Source organism: Rhinopithecus bieti, unplaced genomic scaffold (assembly GCF_001698545.2).
Source record: "Rhinopithecus bieti isolate Rb0 unplaced genomic scaffold, ASM169854v2 scaffold_1466, whole genome shotgun sequence".
Taxonomy (NCBI): domain Eukaryota; kingdom Metazoa; phylum Chordata; class Mammalia; order Primates; family Cercopithecidae; genus Rhinopithecus; species Rhinopithecus bieti.
The window spans coordinates 150,409-173,172 of NW_016803386.1; the positions used below are offsets into that span (position 1 = coordinate 150,409).

The following is a 22,764-nucleotide window of genomic DNA, read 5'->3' on the forward strand; positions in this document are numbered from 1 at the left end:
TTTTTCATTTGGTTTGAGAATGGACACTGTGTCTAAGGATGTGATTTAAATTTACTTAGGATGGATTTAGCATTGAGGTTATTAAGACAAAGTTAGCAGAGGCCAACCAGCACTGTGCTGCACAACTCCAGGAACTCCATGGTATGCTCACAATTTTCTGTAAGTTGCCTCCACTTCCAAGTGACCAGTGATTTGTTAAAATACCTTGCCCAAGAATATAACTGATTGGTGAAAGGGCATATTTAGGTCAACATAAAATAATAGCGAGTATTTATTGAGAGCTTACTATGTGCTAGGCATTTTCTTAATATTTCAATGTGTATTTAATCCTCACAACAACCCAATGTGGTAGGTTATTGATATCCTCCTCTTAAAAATGACTAAATGGAGGCCCAGAGAAATGTAATTTGCCTGAGATCAGATTAAGGTTGCTTAAGATCGAACTGCTAAGAAGGGGCAGTTTGAGTCTGAGCTAGTGCTTCTAAACACTGGGCATTTTTGCTGTGAACCACAGTCAGGGGAAAGTTTAATGTTTTGGACTCTTTCCTCAGAGGCTTTTAACTACACACAATATTGACATGTTTTCCAAGCTCAGAAAGCTCACTAAAAACAACTAAAACTGACCTGACTTGTCACTTGGAGTTGACAATCCCAATGCCTTCTGACCTTTGTGGCACTTCTTTGGAACTTAAATCAGACTTCCATGTGCAAGGAGCACTAATTATCATATAACCAAGAATACTAGATAGTTATCGTCTAACCTTTGCTAGGTGCTTCAGGATGTCCTTATCTGGCTCAGATGTGCAGCCTTCTAGAATCCAAATGATGTGTTGCCCTAAGCAGGCAAATGCCCCCTTCTAGGTGGTCCAGTGGCGGGGGATGTTGAGTTTTGGGTCAGCTTGGCACACCGCCGGCAGCCAGCGGTCACGGTTCACTAATACTTCTATTTGCTACAGCTGGTGTGTGGGCTTAGGAACCAGTAACTCTAGAATTGTATAATGCAAAGAACATACACGATTCAAGTAATGTGCCCTGAGCATCTTGTACATCTGTACAATAAAAAAAAGTTAAAACAGAAGTGCCCTACATTAGGAGAGGAAGTCGAATTGGATGCTGACAGGATCTCTGGGGGACGAAGAAGGCCTAAGGGTTTCAAATAGCGGCTGCTTCCCCAAGCACCAAAGTTCTTAGACGTCAGACGTCACCCAAGTGGGGTGGAGCCGACGTGCCCCGGAAGTCAAGACGCCCCGCCCCGGGATCGGTGGCGCCGCGCCGCGCAGGCGCAGGCGTAGGCGCCGCTGCCTCGGGCACCTCCCAGGCTCTGCGCCTGCGCACTGCCGTCCGCCGCGCCTGCGCACTGCTGTCCGCCACGCCCCGCAGTCTCCTGGGTACAAGCGGGGAGACATGGTGCTGTCGGAGCTAGCGGCGCGCCTCAACTGCGCTGAGTACAAGAACTGGGTGAAGGCGGGCCACTGCCTGCTGCTGCTGCGCAGCTGCCTGCAGGGTTTCGTCGGCCGTGAGGTGCTCTCCTTCCACCACGGCCTACTCGCCGCAGCCCCCGGCCTGGGGCCTCGCGCCGTCTGCCGCGGCGGCTCACGGTGCAGCCCGCGCGCCCGTCAGGTGAGCACCTGGCTCGGGGCCTTGACCACCGCGCCCACCCCACCCCTCCTCATCCCCTTTCCTGTCCCAGACCCAGAGCGCAAGTGTCCTGTTCCCTCCGCGAGGCGGGGCCAACCGCGACGCCCCTCCCTCCTGGGCCCCTCCTCACCACCGCCTCCTGTAGTTTCAGCCTCAGTGTCAGGTGTGCGCTGAATGGAAACAGGAGATTTTGAGACATCACATCAACAGAAATGGAGACGTGCACTGGGGAAACTGCCGGCCGGGCCGCTGGCCCGTGGACGCCTGGGAGGTGGCCAAGGTAAGCGCTTGAGGCCGGGACGGAAGGAGGAGGCGGCGGGTCACCCAGCACTCGGGGTGGCTATCTGGTCCTGTGGTCGCCGGGGCCTCATAAACAGATGCGGAGAGAGAGATTGATCAAGGATCTAGGCGGTTCAGGGGTGGTATGGGGGACCCAACCCAGCTTAGTGAAGTAGAAGCTTTCTTCTACCCGTCTGCTTCCTGAGGGCATTTGAGTTTGTTACCCCTGCTTGGAAAGTTAAGGAAAGATTTCTACAAGAGATGTAGGGGCAAGATGTAGAGCGAGCATCATGAGCACAGGCAGGGAGGGAGGGAGACTCACTGAACAGCTCATCAGCTCTTTTTGGCTATAGGATGCTATAAGGATGACAGAGTAAGCCAAGGGAAGTTAGGGCTAAAATAGAAAGCACCTTAAGTGCCCAGCTAAAGGCACTTTGCGGAGCTGGGGATGGGGTAGGCAGCCGGATCTGTCTTCAGATCTTGGCAATGTCACTTACTAAGTAGACAGAGTGGGAAATTTTTTTGCCCAGTAAGGGACGGAGAGGGACAGCCAGAAGTGGCTTCCTAACACAAATTGACTTTAGCAGTCAGTCTACATGCCAGTAGTTATCAGCAGGCACAGAGTGGGCACTGGAAAGGAGCAGTGCCTGGGAAGCAGGTGATCTGAGTCCTGGCTCAGCTGCTGTGGTGTGACACTGGGCCAGCTTGTGCTCCCCAATCTCAAAAATGAAAGGAATTGGGGCCGGGAGCGGTGGCTCATGCCTGTAATCCCAGCACTTTGGGAGGCCAAGGTGGGAGGATGGTTTGAGCTCAGGAGTTCAAGATCATCCTGGATAACATGGCAAAACCCCGTCTCTACAAAAAAATACAAAAATTAGCTCGGTGTGGTAGTGCGTGCCTGTAGTCCCAGCTACTCAGGAGGCTGAGGTAAGAGGATCGCTGGAGCCCGGGAAGTCTAGGCTGCAGGGAGCCGTGATCACACCACTGCATTCCAGCCTGAGTGACAAAGCAAGACCCTGTCTTAAAAAATTGAACTGTATCGGGGTCCCCAGACTTTTGGGTATCACAAGCCGGCAAACCCACCACATCTACATATTCTTCCCCATTTTTTTCCTACTGCAGCCATAGAGTTGCTGACTTCTACTTTTACCTAGAAAAGAGAAAAAAACGGAAAGAAAGAAAACTCTGCCCTTTGCAATGCCTGTCCCTCATCTGTTTGGGCTCCGTTGCTGCTTTCACACCGTTGGAATCCTCTTGTAGCCTGTGCTACCTCCTTATACCCCTCTTTGCTCCTCTTGGTTGCTGTCATTTACAGACCTTCTAGTCCAACCCCATCCTCTCAGTTTCTGGGCTCCTGATTCTAGCATCCTCTGCTGCACTCCCCCTCAGCCTCCTGCTTGCATGCCCACACCCTGGACCTTGGCACAGGAAGTCTCAGTGTCTAACATCTTGCTGGCCTTTGGCACACTTATTCACACACCCCTGCCCCCAACCCTGTGCCCCATACTACTTCCGCTTCTTTGAGGCTTCCACTGCTTCCTGAATACCCAGTACCCTCTGCTCTCCTGCCTGCCTTTGTCACCTCAGCTAGCCCAGATTCCATGGCCCATCGTTATAATCAGTCCCTTGCTGTTATCTCCGTTTTTTTTTTTTTTTCTCCTTTCTCTGAACTTGCCTGGCCCAACTCTAGTCCTGATGACAACATTTTCTGCTTCTGATTAGTGGGAAAGAATCTCACAAGGGAGCTGACTGGTTTCACTTTCATTCTTGATCATGAGCCCCAGTGGTCTGGCCACATCTCTCTCTAGGCTTCTGTTTCTGGAGACTACTACTTTTCCTCAGCAAATCCCCACTCCCGTTCCTCCGCCCTTGCTCATGCTTCACGGAATTGATGGAGGCCCCTGGACATATATAGTTGTCTCTCCTTATCCGTGGGGTATTGCTTCCAGGACCCCCAAGGATACCAAAATCCACAGATGCTCAAGTCCCTGATACCAAATGATGTATGTGGCATTTGCATATTACTTACATACATTCTCCTATATACTTTAAATCATCTCTAGATTACTTATAATACCTGATACAATGTAAGTGCTGTGTAAATAGTTAATGCTGTATTTTTTAAAATTTCTATTACTTTTACTATTGTATTATTTTATTTTCTGAGAATTTTCATCCACAGTTGGTTGATCCTATGAATGTGGAACCCATAGATATGGAGGGCTGACTATACTTCCTCTTCTTTTTGCCAACACCAACTAATCTCCATGTGCACCATCTATTTCCTTCTGCTACAGAGGAGGAAGGGTGTCTCTCCTCTTATTGCCTCATACCTCCGCTCGTGTGTTGGATCTTACCCCTTTTCTCTTGCTCAAGGCCTTTGAGGCTTCAGTTGTCCACTCTCTCTCTTGCAGCTCATTCCCATCTCCATAGAAAAAGCTTTAATATAGCCATGGTTTATTTAAATTTTTTAAAAGAAAGAATTAAACAGTTACCACATGACCCAGCAATTCCCTACCTAGGTATAGTCCCAAGAGAAATGAAAACATACATTCATACAAAAAAGTGTACACAGATGTTTATAGCAGCTCCATTCACTATAGCCAAAAGGTAGAAACAACCCAAATACCCATCAGCTGATGAATGGAATTTTTAAAATGCAGTATCTCTGTACAATGGAATATTGTTTTGCTGTAACAATGTAACAAAGGAATGAAGTACTGATACATGTTACAATGTGGATAAATCTTGAAAATAGTATGCCGAGTGAAAGAAGCCAGTCACATATTATATTTATATGAAATGTCCATTTTATATAAATTCCATTTAGACTCCATTTATAAGAAATGTCCAGGCCGGGCACGGTGGCTCACACCTGTAATCCCAGCACTTTGGGAGGCTGAGGCGGGCGTATCACCTGAGGTCAGGAGTTTGAGACCAGCCTGACCAACAAGGAGAAACCCTGTCTCTACTAAAAATACAAAAAATTAGCCGGGCGTGTTGGCGCATGCCTGTAATCCCAGCTACTCAGAGACTGAGGCAGGAGAATTGCTTGAACCTGGGAGGTGGAGGTTGCCGTGAGCCGAGATTGTGCTATTGCACTCCAGCCTGGGCAACAAGAGCCAAACTCCGTCTCAAGAAAGAAAAGAAAAGAAAAGAAATGTCCAGAATAGGCAAATCCACAGAAGCAGAAGTAGATTAGTGGTTGCCAGGGCTTTGGGGAATGAGGGATGATAGCTAATGGGTATGGGGTTTCTTTTCGTGGCAATGAAAATGTTCTAAAATTGACTGTAGTGATGGTTGCACACCTCTTTAAATATGCTGGAAAGCACTGAATTGTAATGTGTAGATGGGTGAATTATATCTCAAGAAAGCTGTTTTTTTTAAAAAACAGTTGAATAAATACTTGGAAAATAAGATTTCAAGAGGCTAGATGTGGTGGCTCATTCCTGTTATCACAGCACTTTGGGAGGCAGAGGTGAGAAGATTGATTGAGCTCAGGAGTTCGAGACCAGCCTGGGCAACATGGCGAAAACCTGTAACTGTCTCCACAAAAAAACACAAAAATTAGCTGGGCGTGGCTGGGCGCGGTGGTTCACGCCTGTAATCCCAGCACTTTGGGAGGCCGAGGCGAGTGGATCACTTGAGGTCAGGAGTTCAAGACCATCCTGGCCAGCATGAAACCCCGTCTCTACCAAAAAAATACAAAAAAATGTAGCCAGCTGTGGTGTTGTGTGCCTGTAATCCCAGCTACTTGGGAGGCTGGGATGGGTGGATTGCTTGAGCCCAGGAGGTCAAGGCTGCAGTGAACTGTGGTGGCACCACTGTACCCCAGCCTGGGCGACACTAAGACCCTATCTCAGAAAAAAAAAGAGAAAAAGAAAAATGTCCCTTGATCCATTCTCTCCTTCTGCCTCCCATACACGTATCCAGCAGAGCATCTCAAAAAAGAGGTTTCATGCCTGTTCTCTTCTTCTCTGCTCTCACTTCCTCTTCAACCCACTCTGCCTCGGCTTCTGCCTCTGTCACTCCACTGCATCTGTGACCTCGTCTCTCTTACCTCCCAGAGCCATTTGGCACTACTGGCTGCTCTTGAAACCCTCTTGGCTTTCCTTCCATCTCCCTGGCTCTTCCTGCTCAGCCTCCTTCTGAATGCCTTTTGGCCTTCCCTAGGACTCGAGGTCGGGCCTCTTCTGTTCCCTTCTTCTCTGGTGACATTGCCCAGGCCTGTGGTGTTAAATGCTAACTGGCTCCCAAATTGGTGGCTCTAGTCCTGCCCTCTCTTCTGAGTTCTAGACGCACACATCCAACTGCTTACTTGCCCCCTCCACTCCATTGCCTATGGAGCACATTTTATTTAGTTCGAAAGTAGAGCAGTTTGTCTTTGCCCCCTACCCTATGCCCATTCCCCATTACCAACTTTCTAGAATCACTCTTGTTTCACCTCTTTCCCTCTCAGTACCCCCTCTCTCCTTGTTTGTAACTGCAAAATACTTTTGGAATCCTCTTTTCCATTTCCACGTCACAACTCTCACCCTCTCCTACCAGGCCTCTGCTGCTCTGAGCATCTTTGGTCAGTCCTTCACACAGCAGCATGTACAGTCTTCAAATGGGAATCAGATCATCCTAAAACCCTTTGATGGCTTCCTGATGGCCTTAGAATAAACCCCACACCTTTCCAGAGCTAATAAGGCCCGGCACAGTGGGCCAATTTTTTTTAGATTGGGCCTCTGTTTATTTTCCAGCCCCATCTCCTACTCAGCAAAGAGACAGTGGAGGATAGAGGCAATAACATGTTTCTCACTGCTGTGCGTTTGGCACGTGGAACACGGTGGTATGCAATACAATTTTAAGACACTGCTTTCACTGCAAGGATGCCGCAGAGCCTCCCTGTTGGCTTCCAGTTCTGAAGAAAGGGAATAATTACTAAAATAAAATTTTAACAAGGCCAGGCACGGTGGCTCACGCCTGTAATCCCAGCACTTTGGGAGGCCGAAGCAGGCGGATCACTTGACTCCAGGAGTTTAAGACCAGCCTGGGCAACATGGCGAAACCCCATGTCTACAAAAAATACAAAAAATTAGCCAAGCATGGTGGTGCATGCCTGTAATCCTCCCAGGTACTTGGGAGGTTGAGTTGGGAGGATTGCTTGAGCTTGGGAGTTTGAGGCTGCAGTGGGCTGTGATTGTGCCAGTGTACTCCAGTCTGGGCAACAGAGCAAGACCCTGTCTCTAAAAAACAAAACAAAACAAAAACTTGAACATGGAAGAGATTGGCTTATATTGATGAGAAAATGCCAGACAGGACCTACCTTATAATGGAAAAGAAAAACTACTACACCTGATTTGGAGGTGACTAAGACCCCGCTAACTTTGCATTTTCTTCCCAGCAACAGTTGAATTCAGCAGTTTCTTTTTTTTCCTTTTTGAGACAAGGTCTTGTGCTGTCACCCAGGCTTGTGTGCAGTTGCACAGTCTCAATTCACTGCAAACTCCACCTCCTGGGCTCAAGTCATCTTCCCATTTCAGCCTCTGAAGTAGCTGGTACTACAGGTGTATGCCACTATGCCTAATTTTTTTTTTTTTTTTTGTATTTTTCAGAGCTTCTTTTCCTCAGTTTCATGGCATTAGTTTGCCTGTGGTAAGTTAGTTAGCTTCTTTGTTAACCTTTGTAGCATCCATAATAGACTTCTTTTTTTTTTTTTTTTTTTTTTTGAGACAGAGTCTCACTCTGTTGCCCAGGCTGGAGAGTAGTGGAGCAATCTTGGCTCACTGCAGCCTCTGCCTCCTGGGTTCAAGCGATTCTCCTGCCTTAGCTTCCCAAGTAGCTGGGATTACAGGCACGTGCCACCACATCCGGCTGGTTTTTGTATTTTTAGTAGAGATGGGGTTTCACCTTGTTGGCCAGGCTGGTCTTGAACTCCTGACCTCAGGTGATCCACCCGCCTTGGCCTCCCAAAGTGCTGGGATTACAGGTGTGCACCTGGCCCATAATAGACTTCTTTCAGAGGGNTTTTTTGAGACAGAGTCTCACTCTGTTGCCCAGGCTGGAGAGTAGTGGAGCAATCTTGGCTCACTGCAGCCTCTGCCTCCTGGGTTCAAGCGATTCTCCTGCCTTAGCTTCCCAAGTAGCTGGGATTACAGGCACGTGCCACCACATCCGGCTGGTTTTGTATTTTAGTAGAGATGGGGTTTCACCTTGTTGGCCAGGCTGGTCTTGAACTCCTGACCTCAGGTGATCCACCCGCCTTGGCCTCCCAAAGTGCTGGGATTACAGGTGTGCACCTGGCCCATAATAGACTTCTTTCAGAGGGTCAGCGTGTCTGTGGCTATTAAGGCACAGAAAGATAGTGATGGTACTGGCTACTGTACCTGTTGATAGGGGCCAGCCAGGGTTTACAAAATTCTGAATTATGTGGGACTCAGGTGTATGATTTCACCACCATCAGGAACGTAGCGCTGACTCTCCTTGGCATACATGAGCACTTACCCCAGCCTTTTCAGAATGCTTTCATGAGCAGCCCTGTAGGAGGCATTGTAGTTGCTTGCCTATTGAGATGTGTTTTCAATACAACAGGTCTCTTAAATAAAAGAGGTTTTTTTTTTGTTGTTTTTTGTTTTTGTTTCTGTTTTGAAACAGGGTCTTGGTTTCTTGTCCAGGCTGGAGTACAGTGGTGTAATCAGAGCTTATTGCAACCTTGAACTCCTGGGCTCAAGCAATCCTCTTGCCTCAGCCTCTTGAGTACCTGGGACTATAGCACACACCACCATGCATGGCTAATTTTTTTTTTTTTTTTTTTTAAATAGAGATGGGAGTCTTGTTTTGTTGCCCAGGCTGGCCTCAAACTCCTGGGCTCAAGTGATCCTCCCGCTTTTGCCTCCCAAAGTGCTGGGATTACAGGAATGAGCCACTGTACCCAGCCTATTTAGAGTTCTTATTGTGAGTAACTTTTTGTTACTCCCTTGGCAGGAGAGAACCCTTGTGATTCTTAGCTTAGTAAAGTTGTTGCATCCCGATATAAGTTGAGAAATATTTCAGGAAAGAAATACGCCCAGGCTTTCCTGTAACACCATTTTGGGAGTCTGTGCCATAAAATCCTACTAAAGGCAAGATCCTGCTAGCTTGAGGCCCTTCTGGTATATCTAGTATCTCTCATCCCCGGATTCTATCTGTAACTCCTGTGTGGGTCCTACTCGCCTTGCACCATCTACATAATAATTGCCAGCATTGATGTCCTGGTTACTGGCATGTGGCGAGCACTGTGCTAGTGCTATACCTGCATTCTCTTATTTCATTCTCACAATATCCTTTGAAGTAGATAAGGACAGTTATCCCCCATTTACTGATAAGGAATCTGAGGGTGACTTGACCAAGGTCACAGCTGGCAAATGGCAGAGCTGGCGTTTGAACCCAGTTTTCACTCCAAAGCCCAGACTCTTAATGTATTACTTCCATACCGAACTTCCTCAAGTCATTTAGAATCTGTCCACTTTTATTTTATTTTAAATCTTTTATTTAACAACTCAACCACTGAAATTTCAGTAAGGAAAAGAAAAAAGGTGCCTTCTACTCACGCTTTCTGTTTATATGCCATTAAGACAGGATGGAAAGCCAGTTATATCATATGTACCTAATAGCAGGGATAGTACAGCCCTTCAGTTACTGCCCTTGACCAAGATTTAGCTGTGACACTGTTTCCCTACTTGCATTTTGGGCCCATGAGGCTCTAAGTTGAAACCTCAGTGCGTAAGAGAATTTCAGTCATAATTTGGAAAACAGACAAGTAACCATCGCCTTTCCATCTCCTAGAGTTGGAAGAGGCTCAGGTCCCCCTCCTCCCTCCCTTACTATAGGCCTTCATGCCCCGAGGACTAGCAGACAAACGAGGACCTGAGGAATGTGATGCGGTTGCTCTTTTAAGTCTCATCAACTCCTGCGATCACTTCGTGGTTGATCGAAAGAAAGTCACAGAGGTAAGAGCTTTCAGATTCAAAAGCGTACCCTGAGTCTGTTGGGTCTATGCTGTGAGAGCCAGTCATGAGATACACCTGTGATGCTAAGCCAGCCATGCAGGTATAACACCTAGTAGTTCCCTGAACAGTGGTGTACAAAGAAAGTTAGACTTGGGTTCAAAGTTGGCATCACTAAGCAAGCTAGTGTGACTCATATCATGTCTTCTGTAATGTCCAAGAACCCCAGTGCAAATGCAGTCAAGAGTAGTTCTCCTGAATGAGTTTCCTAACAACTCATTGTGCCGTTTGCCACTGAAATAGATGAACCTAAAAGTCTCTTCCCTGTTCTGCCATAAACAGAACCAAAATAATTTTCCTTATTAAAAAAAATACAAAACATTGCATCATTCTGCCTGTTGTATGCCAGCATTGGAATCCTACCCTTCTGAATCTCATTGGCTAAGCAGCTGCAAGACCAAATGATATGGAACTGAAGAAAACTTGAATACTGATGGATAACAGTGTCAGAATAGATCACTGTGCTTGTTAGATTTCCTCTGGGAAATTTAGATTTTTCTCTAGTTCACCAGAGAACAGCTCATACATTTATTACCCTGAAGGTCATTGGAAAGAGTATATAGCTATACCTGGATTATTTATAATAGGTAGAGAAAATGCATGTATCTTTTGTCTGCATACCAGCAACTATCAGGTTTGAGACTCCTTTATGATATCAGCAGAAACAAAGAACTATCATAGTAGTTGAACCCTTTAATATCTTTTAACCAAACTGTGGAAAACTCTATATGAATTATATAGTAATACATGATTAGACAAGACCATTTTTCTAAAGATAGAGGCCAAAGTTTATTTTCTTTTCATCATGATTTCCACATCAGGAAACTCCCTAGACCCAGCTTCCTGGTGCTCCAACAGTATTTAAAAGACTTTTGTGTTGGCTGCTTCATCCTGTGGGTATACCCAGAGCCGATGAACTTGTTCTTTGGCAGGTTGTTTTAAGTTAAGGGATTTTGGGAGAATGTGGAATATCCAGCTGGCCACAAGACTTCAAGGGCTAAGGATAGTTGTAGGCTTATTTGTATTTCTTACACTGACTAATGTATTATTTGTGTGGCTGAGGATTGAACAACCCCTCGAGCCTCAACGGCACCAACAGGTACCTACAGGTTATGTTAGGAATTTCGGGATTGCTTGGAAATCAGCTCCAGAGACTCAAGGAGGGAGAAAAGGCTGAACTGTTACCCAGGAGCCATCTTTTTATTCCTAGAATCCTGTGGCCATAATCTGACTTATTGTCATGTCTTATGTGTCCTGCATGATTTTTTAAAATTTCAAATTAGTTGTCCTAAAAATCTAAATTTCCAGTTTCTCATGAAAAATCAGAAGATCTGGGAACACAGGCTCATATGACTCCCATGGCAACAAGCCACATGTTAAGTAGAGGCTGCCCCTTCAGATAGGGCCTCTGCTGTCCAGTTAGCTCTGAACCAGTCTTTGAGCAGGGAGATGACTCCTTACCATTACACATGGCCAGCTTCCCTCAGGCTACCTGCCTGACCCTTGAAGGCAGAAGGAGAACTTCACTTCTTGGTGTCTGCCCTCTAGACAGGATGGAACTAAATATGGATCTGAGTTGCGGGGCTGGAGGGCTGAAGTGTCCTCCACTCTGATACAGGTACATGCCAGATTATGCCCATGATCCCATGAAAGTTCCAGGCCTTCTCTTCTGACGACTGCTTTTGTTGATTTTGTAATTAACAAAGCCTTTCTATGATTTTTCTTTGGGGTCAAAGATCTCAGTCTACCCCATTGTTTGATTTGGAAGCCTTTTATCTTTTTGTCTTTCTGCAGGTAATTAAATGTCGTAATGAGATCATGCACTCTTCAGAGATGAAAGTATCTTCTACGTGGCTTCGAGATTTTCAGATGAAGATCCAAAATTTTCTGAATGAATTCAGGAACATCCCAGAGATTGTGGCAGTATACTCCAGAATAGAACAGGTAAAAATCATGTTTAATAGTTCTGGCATACAGAATGAAGGGAGAGAAAACAACAACAGCCACACATTTAGAATTTGAAGTTTATTAGATTTAACCTAAATGTTAGAATGTAAGCAGGGGAAAGAATGCTGTTATGAAATCTGCAATTATGCTGGGCTGAGAAACTTTTCTGTGGTCACAGTGCACTATTAATATGGATCCAGTTTATTATGTTTAATTACAAATTATTTGAGTAATTCAGTGGAATGCGTTTTTCATGAAATCAGTTCATATATTTGTGTGGCAATCCCTCAGCTGTTGACATCTGACTGGGCTGTTCACATCCCTGAGGAAGATCAGCGAGATGGGTGTGAATGTGAAACGGGAACTTACCTGAGTGAGAGCCAAGTCAATGAAATAGAAATGCAGTTACTAAAGGAGAAACTTCAAGAGATATATCTTCAAGCAGAAGAACAAGAGGTGTTGCCTGAAGAGGTAAAAGAAAAGTGTTATAGGTTCCGTATGAGTAAACAACACAAAGAAAGATTCTGGGGAGGAAGAGTAGCTCATCTTAACAAATAATTAATGGTGGTTTTGATTTATAAGTCAAATAATTTCCAGAAGTGTGAATATGCTTTTGGCACAGATTAATATTGCCTCTTAACAAATATTTTCACTTTCACATCAGTAAACATTTGAGTGCCACAAAGTGCAAAAATCTGGTAAGGGCTACAGTAGAATTCTGAAAAAAATGCTCCAGACATTCTCTGCTGATCAGGGGGATTGCCAAAAAAAAGATTTTGCTAAGAAGATGCCGTTGAGCTGTGACTCACAGAATCAAATAAGAGTCTGACAAATTGGCAAGAGAAAAAGATGATTCTTGACAGAGAGCACAGTACTTGCAAAAGCAGGGAAGGATAGTCTGAGCCTGGGCAAGGACAAGTGAGCACAGGAGCCATGGCCAGGTTTGAGGATGGTAAAGTGGGCTGGAGCCACATGCCGAAAGGTTTTCTAGGCCATGCCACGAGGTTTGGGCTTCATTCCCAAAAAGCAGTCAAGAAAGGGTGATAGGATCAGATACAGCTTTTAGAAAGTTAACTCTTGTGGTAGTTGGGAGGTTGGATGAGTGGCTAGCAACTACCCAGAAGGCTCTTGCAGTCGTGTGAAGGTGAGTGAGAACAGAAACTAGGGGCTGTAGAGGAACTGGATTCTGGAGGCAGTGCCTGGGCAGAACTGATGGATCTTGGTGGCCAGGGAGATTACTTGGAGCATGGCATGGGGCTGGAAAAGGGTGGAGAAGGTGGGGAGGGGAGTGTTTAAAGAATCATCAATGTTTCTAGTTTAGGACCTGCAGGCTAATGATGGTCTAAACTCCCAGGTACAGGAGGAACAAATCTCCTTTGTCACATACAAGGTATAAAATAAATTAACAGTAGTAGAATTATATTCCAGTAAGGTTCAGAAATATTCCAGCACTGGCTGGATTAGACTTCTAGATCACCAGGAGATCTTGGAAAAATCACTTCATCTCTCCATTCCTCCTTGTCTAAGGAAAGTAGTTTTGCTGGTTACCTCATTAAACCTAGGGAGAGTTTATTAAATGCAAATTCACGAAGCCGTGCTCCTTGCAGGTAACTATGCCTGTATTAACCATTCCAGCTTTGATCCAGGTGCTTCATTCAGCATGGTGAGCCCCTTTAGCACAAGGACTTGGTACCCCTGGTTTTTTGGGTGTGCCTACCATGGTACACCATAGGTATTTAAAATGATGTATTAGCATGTTTAATCTTCTCTTTTCTAAATCCGTGTGTTTCAGTTCCTCTGTCTTTATTTTATAATGCCATTAGAGCCCCAGTTTTCTTTCTGCTGCTGTTTTCAGAAGCTAGAGCCAGGAGTTTGTGTCAGTTGAGAGCTGGAAGGGAACCTGGCAGTCATCTTATATCCCCTGCTTTGCATGTGAGGCAAGGGCCCCAAAGAGCTTGCACTGGGGCTGAGGGCTGACCCGCAGGTCTCCCCCTTCTGATCCTGTGGCTTCCCGCCTGCTGTGCTGCAGATCTTATATACTGAGGAGCTGGCAGCTCCTCATTATCTCTGTTTTAACCCCCATTATCTCTGTTTTACAGAAAGGAAATAGGGATTAATTGGCTTGTCCTCTGGGTGGAGTCTCTAGGTGGAGTTAATAAATTCTCATTTTTCATGCTTTCTCTTCAGCAGACCATGGCATTTCTCAGAATATTTCAATTGATCAAAATGTGAGGATTGATTGGCATGTTATCTCAAAAAAGTTGGAAGTCAGGTTTCTGTGTATATGAAATTTGACGTCTTCTGAAAGTTCAGTACCCTATATGATTATCCATGTGCTTTAGGGTTAGTTGCCAAAGTCAGAGGATTTGTTAAGACCAGATTTCAGTGAATCTAAAATGCTGTCAATTGTAAAACATACCATTATTTCAGTTACTTCTAAGAAAGAAAAAACAATGCTGCCAGTTTATTACAAGATACTATCAATGGTAAGATGCATTCACATTTGAGATGTTAGAATAGGAAAAAATGTGCATCCTGGGATCAGGAAATACAGTGATTGTATTATGACCCCAGGGCTTTTGTTATAAATGTTATCAAGACCCGTTTCTTGTTTTTGTTAAAACAGTAGGGGTAAAGGCGAGGTGCGATGGCTCTGGCCTGTAATCCCGGCACTTTTGGAGGCCAAGGTGAAAGGATCACTTGAGCCCAGGAGTTTGGGACCAGCCTGGGCAACATAGGGAGACCCCATCTCTTAAAACAAACTAACTAACAAACCAAAAAAAGTAGGGGTAGGGTTAGAAAGCTAAGTTGAGAAAAATGATTGATGGTAGTAATTCAGTGTGACACCTCCTGCAAACACATCATGGAGTGCCGCAGAGAGCTCACCATCTCCACAATTTTCTGTTAGTTTGGTGAACCTTAAAGGTATAGAACAGTAGAAAAGGTGGGCTCACATTAAAATACACTGTGCATGTATTGCTGTGATTGTGAGATTTTACTCTGCTTCGGAGCCAAATGGCAGTAGCAGCTGCTCAGCCCCTTGTAACATGGAGTTTGTGTCGGCCATGGGCTCATCTGCCCCAGAATTCGGCTGCCACCTAAGTGCCCTTCACATAGTCCTGCCAGCCCTCATTGCTCTGTTAGGATCTGGGAGTTAAAAAAAAAAAAATCCATGGCCAGGCACGGTGGCTCAAGCCTGTAATCCCAGCACTTTGGGAGGCCGAGATGGGCGGATCACGAGGTCAGGAGATGAAGACCATCCTGGTTAATACAGTGAAACCCCGTCTCTACTAAAAAATACAAAAACTAGCCGGGCGAGGTGGCGGGCGCCTGTAGTCCCAGCTACTTGGGAGGCTGAGGCAGGAGAATGGCGTAAACCCGGGGGGCGGAGCTTGCAGTGAGCTGAGATCTGGCCACTGCACTCCAGCCTGGGCGACAGAGCGAGACTCCGTCTCAAAAAAAAAAAAAATCCGACTAAAGTACATTGAGCACAGTTAGTGGCTAAAAAACATGAAAATAATTTTCACAGACTTTAAAATCAAGACTGATTTCTGAAACCCTGGTAAGGGAGCCACCTTCACCAAGACCTGCAGGGAAGCTTAGGGATAAGAGACAATGACAGCGTGTACTCAAGGTCACTGGGGAAAGGATAGAAAATGGCACTTCATTCATTATATTCTAGAAATTTTTATTGAGCACCTACTGTGTGCCAGGGACAGTTCTAGAAGCTTGGTATGCATCAGTGAGTGAAACAGACAAAGATCTCCAGAGTGGGAGACAGATACTAAACAGTAAACATAATAAGGTCATGATGTGGGGCAGTAGGAGAAATCCAGTGTAGAGCAGAGGGAGGGTGATCAGGATTGGCAGAGTGGGGACGAATGTCAGGTTGCAGTAGAGTAGTTAGGGTGGCCTCTTTGAGAAGGTGAGACTTAGCAGTACGTTGAAGGAGGTGAGGATTAACCATGCGTGTATCTGGGGGAAGAGGATTTGAAAGAATAATGGGTGAAGAGGTCAGAGAAGTGAAGGGAGAAGAAGCAGGTCCTACTGGACCTTGTGAGCCATTGGGATGACAAAAGGAGCCCCTGACTGCAGTGGTGAGGGTACCCTGGGGTACTGGAGGGGAGGGGCCAAGATAGAAGCAGGGTGACTGGTAGGAGGCTACTGCAGTGGACCAGGTAAAGGATGATGGTAGCCAGGCTGAGGGTAGAAGTGCAGAGGTGATGTGAAGGTGTGCCAATGTGGCATGTGAGAGAAAGAGATCAAGGCCAAGAGTTTTCGCTTAGGTGACTGGAAGAGTGAAGTTGCTGAGCATCTTTTGCCTCCAACAGTAGACCAGCACGTAGTAGACTGTCAGTAAATTGGACATTTATTAAATGAATGTAGTTAGGGAGGAGGGAATGGACCAGAGCTGCTAAGTGCTTTTAGTAGTTTATTTCTGATCCTCATAAGAATCCTAGGTGTTGTTAGTATCATCATCCTTAATTTGTGTACCTAGAAGTAAGCTCAGAGAGGTCAAATGTCTTGGCCAAAGTCACACAGCTCATTAAGTGACAAAGCTGCACTTCAGTATCCAAGTCTGAATATTCTGCATTCCAAATTTTCCTAGTACTTTCAGTTTTTCCATCTCTACTTTCTCTTCCCCCTTTACATATAAACATGCAAAGCCTTCCCTGTTCTTAATACTTTTTTTTTAAGCCTCCTTTTGATTCATCCTCCCAACCCCAAGCTAAAATAATCACCCCATCCAGAACACCTCTTAAGCACATTTCAAGAGTAAATGCATTTGTTGCATTTCACAAAGGAGAAAACAAGTTCCAAGAAATGTCAGCTATGGGACACTCATGTTGAAGATAATGGGAAAGAAAGGCAATTTGGGATGGAAAAAGAGAACTGAAACCTTGAACAAAAGAAAAGAAACTAAGTAGAACAGAGCACATCAGTCCTGAGAGTCTGCAGGGGGGGTCAGGAGGTGGCAGCACAAGGACCACCATTCCCAGGTTATCATGTGAGAAAGTCTCCGCACAAGTGGAGGGGCACCCCACTGAGGGCAAAAGTCTATCTGGGAGTATGCGTGTGGTGCCCAGGCCCTGCTGGTGCCATCATGGACATCTGATTAGAGCCTCAGGAGGACCCTGGGGTGTGTCTAGGACACCGGGCACGGTCACTGAGAGCTAACGATGCAGTGCCCACAGTTCCTAACGCATGCTGTGAACCATGTCATCCGTGTGATCTTCATTTCACATGTCTGTGGCTTTCAGATTTATTATTTAAAGCCCAAGCATCTTGCAGGAGCTCTAGGCTAGTTTCCAGCTGTGTATTAACCAGCTCCTGAAGGGCACATTCCCGGTCTACTTACTGACCAATCTGAAACCCTCTGGTCATCTGGAGCTCCTCCCTGTCCCTCCCCGCTCCCTGTGCATCCTGGCCACAGCTTTAGCCAGTCATTCACCTCCCTCCCATCCCCAGCGTCCATCATCTGGCATCCGGCTCTTTCAATTTGCTTACTTCACAATAACGTGAGTATTTGCTGGGGTTCCACACCAGACCTACTGCATGGGAATCAGTGACGTACACTCTGCAGTTTAAGAACTACTGCTGTCTTAGGGCAGAGTGCTCCGTTACTTTTCTTCATTAGATTTATATAACCCTGACTTGACTTGTAGTTGAGGGTTCCCCATTTAAAAGCATTCATCGCTGGGCACGGTGGCTCACGCCTGTAATCCCAGCACTTTGGGAGGCCAAGGTGGGCAAATCACCTGAGGTCAGGAGTTGGAGACCAGCCTGGCCAACATGGCGAAACCCCGTCTCTACTAAAAACAAAAATTAGCCGGGTGTGGTGGCAGGCACCTGTAATCCCAGTTAGGAGGCTGAGGCAAGAGAATCACTTGATCCCAGGAGGTGGAGGTTGCAGTGAGCCAAGATTGCACCATTGCACTCCAGCCTGGGCGACAGAGTGAGATACTGTCTCAAAAAAACAAAAAATACACACACACACACACACACACACACATATATACACATACACGTATATATACACACACACACACATATATATACACACACACATATACACACACATATACACACATACACACGTATATATACACACACATATATATATACACATACACGTATATATACACACACACACATATATATACATATACACACGTATATATACACACACACATATATACACATACAGACACACATATATGTATACACATACACACATGTATACACACATATACACACACATGTATACACATACACGTATATATATACACACATACACACGTATATATCCATATGTATAATAAGTCAGGTATAGAATTCAAAAGAAAAGGGCATTTTATTTATTTGTACACCTACACGTGTGTGTGTGTATAAAATGACGCCCTTTCATGTAAAGGCAGGAAGTTTTAAAGCAAAAAAATGGAAGGAGACAAGCAAATACTCCCTTGTGTACCCCCAGAACCACTTATTCTGGGCCACTATTTTTTGAGTGGAGGATGCTTTGTTTTAAAGGGTTTGTTTTGTTTTGTTTTCAAACTTTAACCTGTCTGTGGACAGATGCCTGTAGCCAAGATTTCTGTCTCTTGGGCACATGAGTAGGAGCCAGTCTGGAAGCTAGTGGGTTTTTCATTTGAATTACAAATCTGCTATAAAATCGTCTAAGCTGTACATTGCATGGTTTCCTCTTGCAGCTTTCAAATCGACTAGAAGTGGTGAAGGAATTTCTGAGAAACAATGAGGATCTTAGAAATGGCCTTACAGAAGATATGGAGAAGCTAGACAGCCTCCGTCTACATCAGAAACTGGATTCACAGGAACCTGGGAGACAGACACCTGACAGGAAGGCCTGAGGTGAGTTCAGGCAGATGATGGTGTTAAAGGAGGACAGAATCGCCTCATCTCTTTCATGTCTGTTCTCTCATGTGAGGCCATCATGAACACACAACAGTCTAATCTGAAGTTTGTCCTTATTGTTTCAAAGAGAGGTCACTGAAGTTTGTGTTCTTTCTCTACTTAATGCTTCTTAAGTCTGTGAAGTAATTCAGCATCAACTCCCTGTTTAGCCAAATATACCTGAAGTCATTGGTCTTGAATTAAATGAATCAGCTTTATAACATAATAAAAAAGCATTTCTGCCTTAAAATGACACCACTGATGCCGAGCTCTTACCATGGCATTAATAGCAATTGATTAGTTTCCATAAGGAGAACTTCTTAAAATGAGTAACTGTCTTAAGCATTTTACTTTTTTCCCCTCAAATAAAAAAAGAATCAAAACATTCTCTTTCATTTTAGGTTGCCTGTCAACAAAAATCAGGCATGTTCTGTGAAAGTCAGCATGGCTTCCGTCTCAGACATCCTTTTCTGTGCAAAAGGAAAAAGTTACCAGCCTATTGTACCCAAACAAAAAGGAATTTTTGTTGTTTTGTCCTGGACTTTCCTCTCTTTGGAACTATTTTAATATTTATAAACTTGGGGTTGTATAATCTATTGCAATAAAAATATTACTCTTTGCCAAAACTTGCTACCAGGCTAGGCATGATGGCTCACACCTGTAATCCCCAGCACTTTGGGAGGCCCAGGCGGGTGGATCACCTGAGGCAAGGAGTTTGAGACCAGCCTGGCCAACATAGCGAAACCCCGTCTCTACTAAAAAAAAAAATACAAAAATTAGCCAGGCGTGGTGACATGTGCCTATAATCCCAGCTACTCGGGAGGCTGAGGCAGGAGAATCACTTGAACCTGGGAGGCAGAGGTTGCAGTGAGCTGAGACCATGCCACTGTACTCCAGCCTGGGCAATGAGCGAGATTCTGTCTCCCAAATAAACAAAAAACAACAACAAAACTTACTACCATCCAGGGATTTTTTTGCTATTTAAAAGGTGAATTTCTTTTCTGGTCCTAAACTGTAACTGCTTAACTTAGTAAAGGCTGTGTTTGGCCAGGCCTGTGCCAGAGGCTTACCTGGAGTGCTCCACCCACTGGCAGGCAAGTCCTATTCCTATTCACCCAGGATGCCCAAGGCTGGGCTGGGATATAAATGCTGGAATAGGAAAGAAATATTTCCTTTTTAGAGGAAAGCAAGAAGAAACATTGCCTGAAAGGCGATTTTCTAGTCGTTTCCAATTAGTACAGAAATGTTACTGCCTCTGGGTGCAGTGGCTCATGCCTGTAATCCCAGCACTGTGGGCAGATCACTTGAGCCCAGGAGTTTATACCAACCTGGGCAAGTTGGCGAGACCCCATCTCTACAAAAAAGTTAAAAATTACCTGGACATGGTGGCACACACCTTTAGTCTCAGCTACTCAGGTGGCTGAGGTGGGAAGATCCCTTGAGCCCAGGTGGTCAAGGCTGTGGTGAGCTATGATCATGCCACTGCACTCCAGCCTGGGTAACAGAACAAGACCCTGTCTCAAGAAAACCCCCAAAAACTGTCACTACTAGGTTGGAGTAGCCTAAGGCAGTAGGGCAAGGAGGTGGGCCCAGGCTGGTCTGTGGGGAGCTGGAGAATGGTGACTCGAGTGACCAGTGGACAGACAGGACCCAGGCCAGCATCACAAGCAGGGATGTCAGGCAGGAGCAGGGGAGCTTCTCGCTTGGCAGCTGGTTTATGGTACACATTTGAAAAGTAAGCTCCTGGGGCCTGGCCTCGCATGCTCAGTGAATATTTGACTGAAGGGCTCCTCTTAGCTTGGGAGTATTCCCAGGCCTAAATGTTAGTTATGCTATTAACTAAGCCTGGTCCTTCATTACAAAATTTAAAAATGAAATTGCAACATTCTTGTGGAAATTCAAAGACATCATTTTCTTTCAACAAATTCACACATTCATTCATGCTTCTTCTATACCTTTTACCCCTAAAGTCATCCACTCCTGACTTCCTCCTGCTGGTTTCCCAAACTGCGCAATGACTGCCCCATCGTAGGCAGTGGTCTGTGGAGTCGACCTCACTTTCACCTTTCCCCGCATCTACTTGTTTCCAAGGCCAGCGGTACTTAACTGGGTCAAGTTGCCTGTGGACCTTCAGGAACAGAATTGCCATGTTCCTCGCTGCCTGCAGGAAAGGCTCCATTCCAAGCCCAGTGAAGATGTGTGCCTATCCAGCCGCCTACCAAGGATGTCATCTGTAGAATGGGTGGAGGGCAGGGGTTTATTTGGTGTACATTTTTATGTTAAAATGCACTTATTATCACTCTGTAAAGCCCAGGTGAGTGCAGATGTGCCTGTAACTTCCTCCTTTAATCTGTCCAGGTAGTATTTAATCTTTAGTCTTATATTTTCTTTCTCCCTTCATTTCATGGAATTCCTTGAGAAAACTTCAACAGTAAAGAAAGAAATTTCATTCATCTCACAACTCTTCCAAATGAAGGAACTTAGCGAAATATTTCCGAGCTTCTAGATGTGCAGTACAAAACTTGGGATCAAATGGAATCTTGATTCATTAACCAATTTAAGATCTGACTTCTAATTTTAGGAACTTTGGGTTATGAACGCTTCCATTTTTACCTGTGTCTAGTTAGTTTGCCCACAAGCTTTTATCAAGGGTCCACCATGTGCCAGCCCCTGAAGTAGATATAAATACAAGGATGTGTAAGGTATGGATGATGGTATACGAGCTGTCATCTTACTGGATTTGTCCAGTCTGATAAAGATACGGTTCCGAAAACTTTTTAAAGCCCCAGAGAGGACTTTAAGGCAATGTGGCATCATATATAGAGATATCAACCTGTTGATATCTTTCTATTTAACGGAACTGTGCACCTGGGCACAAGGGTGTGCACAACAGGATGTGTACAGCAGCACTGTTAAAGTGTAACACATTATACTACAGGATCTTATGCAACTGTTGGAAAGAATGAAGCGATGCTGCACTGTGGTCATGCAGTGGTCTCTAAGACATAATAACTAGAAAAGCAAAAGGCTTAACAATGCATAGCAGTCGGGCGCGGTGCCTCACGCCTGTAATCCTAGCCCTTTGGGAGGCTGAGTGGGGCGGATCACCTGAGGTCAGGAGTTTGAGACTAACCTGGCCAACATGGCGAAACCCTGTCTCTACTAAAAACACAAAAAAGCCGGGCATGGTGGCACGTGCCTGTAATCCCAGCTACTTGCAGGCTGAGGCAGGAGAATCGCTTGAACTGGCGAGGTGGAGGTTGCAGTGAGCTGAGATCACACCACTGCACTCCAGCCTGGGTGACAGAGGGAGACTCCATCTCTAAAAAACAACCAAAAAAACAAACACAAGAAAACAATGCATAGCAAGCTGTAATGTTGTTTGTGTTTTAGAATAGTAGAGGTCTGGAAAGTTGTTTGCTTTTCCCCAGTTTTTTTTTTGCTGTGTTACCTCTGAAGGAAATTGAGGTAGAGGGGAGAGTTAGAAGGAATATTTGGCTTTTCTGTTTTATATCCTCCTGGGTGAAATTTTTATAACAAACATGTACTGGTGTATTTTGAATGTTTTTAAAATTTTATATTTCAGAATAATAAAATATAAATTCAAACTGCAAGCTGGCTGTGTCGCATTTCCTGGGCTATGTTGTAGCCTCCATTCCTCCATTTTGTAGCTCCACCTCCAGGGTCACCTGCAAATTGTCAGGGCAGTGGGAAGAAGCCCAGCAAATGGATCACTTTCTGCATAGGGCTGTCTGTTTCATTGTGAAGCGCCTTGTCTTCTTCGTCCAGCAATATGATTTGTTGTCAGCCTCTCCCTGGGACACAATATGTGGCTCATAGTTTTGAAAGAATTAGAGGGAAAAAATGGTATTAGCATTATAGTTGCAAAGATAAAGCAGTTCTTTGGATTTATCCTGTTCTTCACCAGGGAGTTCAGAGTACCTAAGGAGGAAGACAT

At 45.1% G+C, this 22,764-nt stretch overlaps 2 protein-coding genes across 4 annotated transcripts in view; both read left to right on the plus strand.

Annotated features, from left to right (window-relative positions):
• MED14 (mediator complex subunit 14) overlaps positions 1-938 on the plus strand; it is a 90,787-nt gene extending 89,849 nt beyond the window's left edge. The window contains 1 exon segment of the mRNA XM_017882144.1: positions 862-938. Within this exon segment, the coding sequence (XP_017737633.1) occupies positions 862-938 (77 nt within the window).
• Positions 939-1,121: 183 nt separating this feature from the next.
• Positions 1,122-22,420, plus strand: CUNHXorf38 (chromosome unknown CXorf38 homolog). Of its 3 annotated transcripts, none has more exons than XM_017882236.1 (7): positions 1,122-1,620; positions 1,784-1,918; positions 9,771-9,890; positions 11,742-11,891; positions 12,186-12,365; positions 18,605-18,764; positions 19,208-22,420. In XM_017882236.1, exons 1-6 carry the CDS (start codon positions 1,405-1,407, stop codon positions 18,761-18,763), a joined length of 960 nt encoding a protein of 319 aa, XP_017737725.1. In that variant the 5' UTR covers positions 1,122-1,404; the 3' UTR covers position 18,764; positions 19,208-22,420. The 3 variants fall into 3 exon arrangements, with proteins under 3 accessions (XP_017737725.1, XP_017737734.1, XP_017737715.1); XM_017882245.1 differs by having other exon boundaries at positions 20,898-22,420; XM_017882226.1 differs by having other exon boundaries at positions 1,125-1,620; positions 20,777-22,420.
• The last annotated feature ends 344 nt before the right edge of the window (positions 22,421-22,764 follow it).

Excerpts from the sequence above, each read along its gene's own strand:
- CUNHXorf38 (XM_017882236.1), top strand. The coding sequence starts at position 1,405 with ATGGTGCTGTCGGAGCTAGCGGCGCGCCTCAACTGCGCTGAGTACAAG. Across the intron at positions 11,892-12,185 it reads TATACTCCAGAATAGAACAG|CTGTTGACATCTGACTGGGC; the intron begins GTAAAAATCATG and ends GCAATCCCTCAG. Across the intron at positions 12,366-18,604 it reads AAGAGGTGTTGCCTGAAGAG|CTTTCAAATCGACTAGAAGT; the intron begins GTAAAAGAAAAG and ends TTCCTCTTGCAG.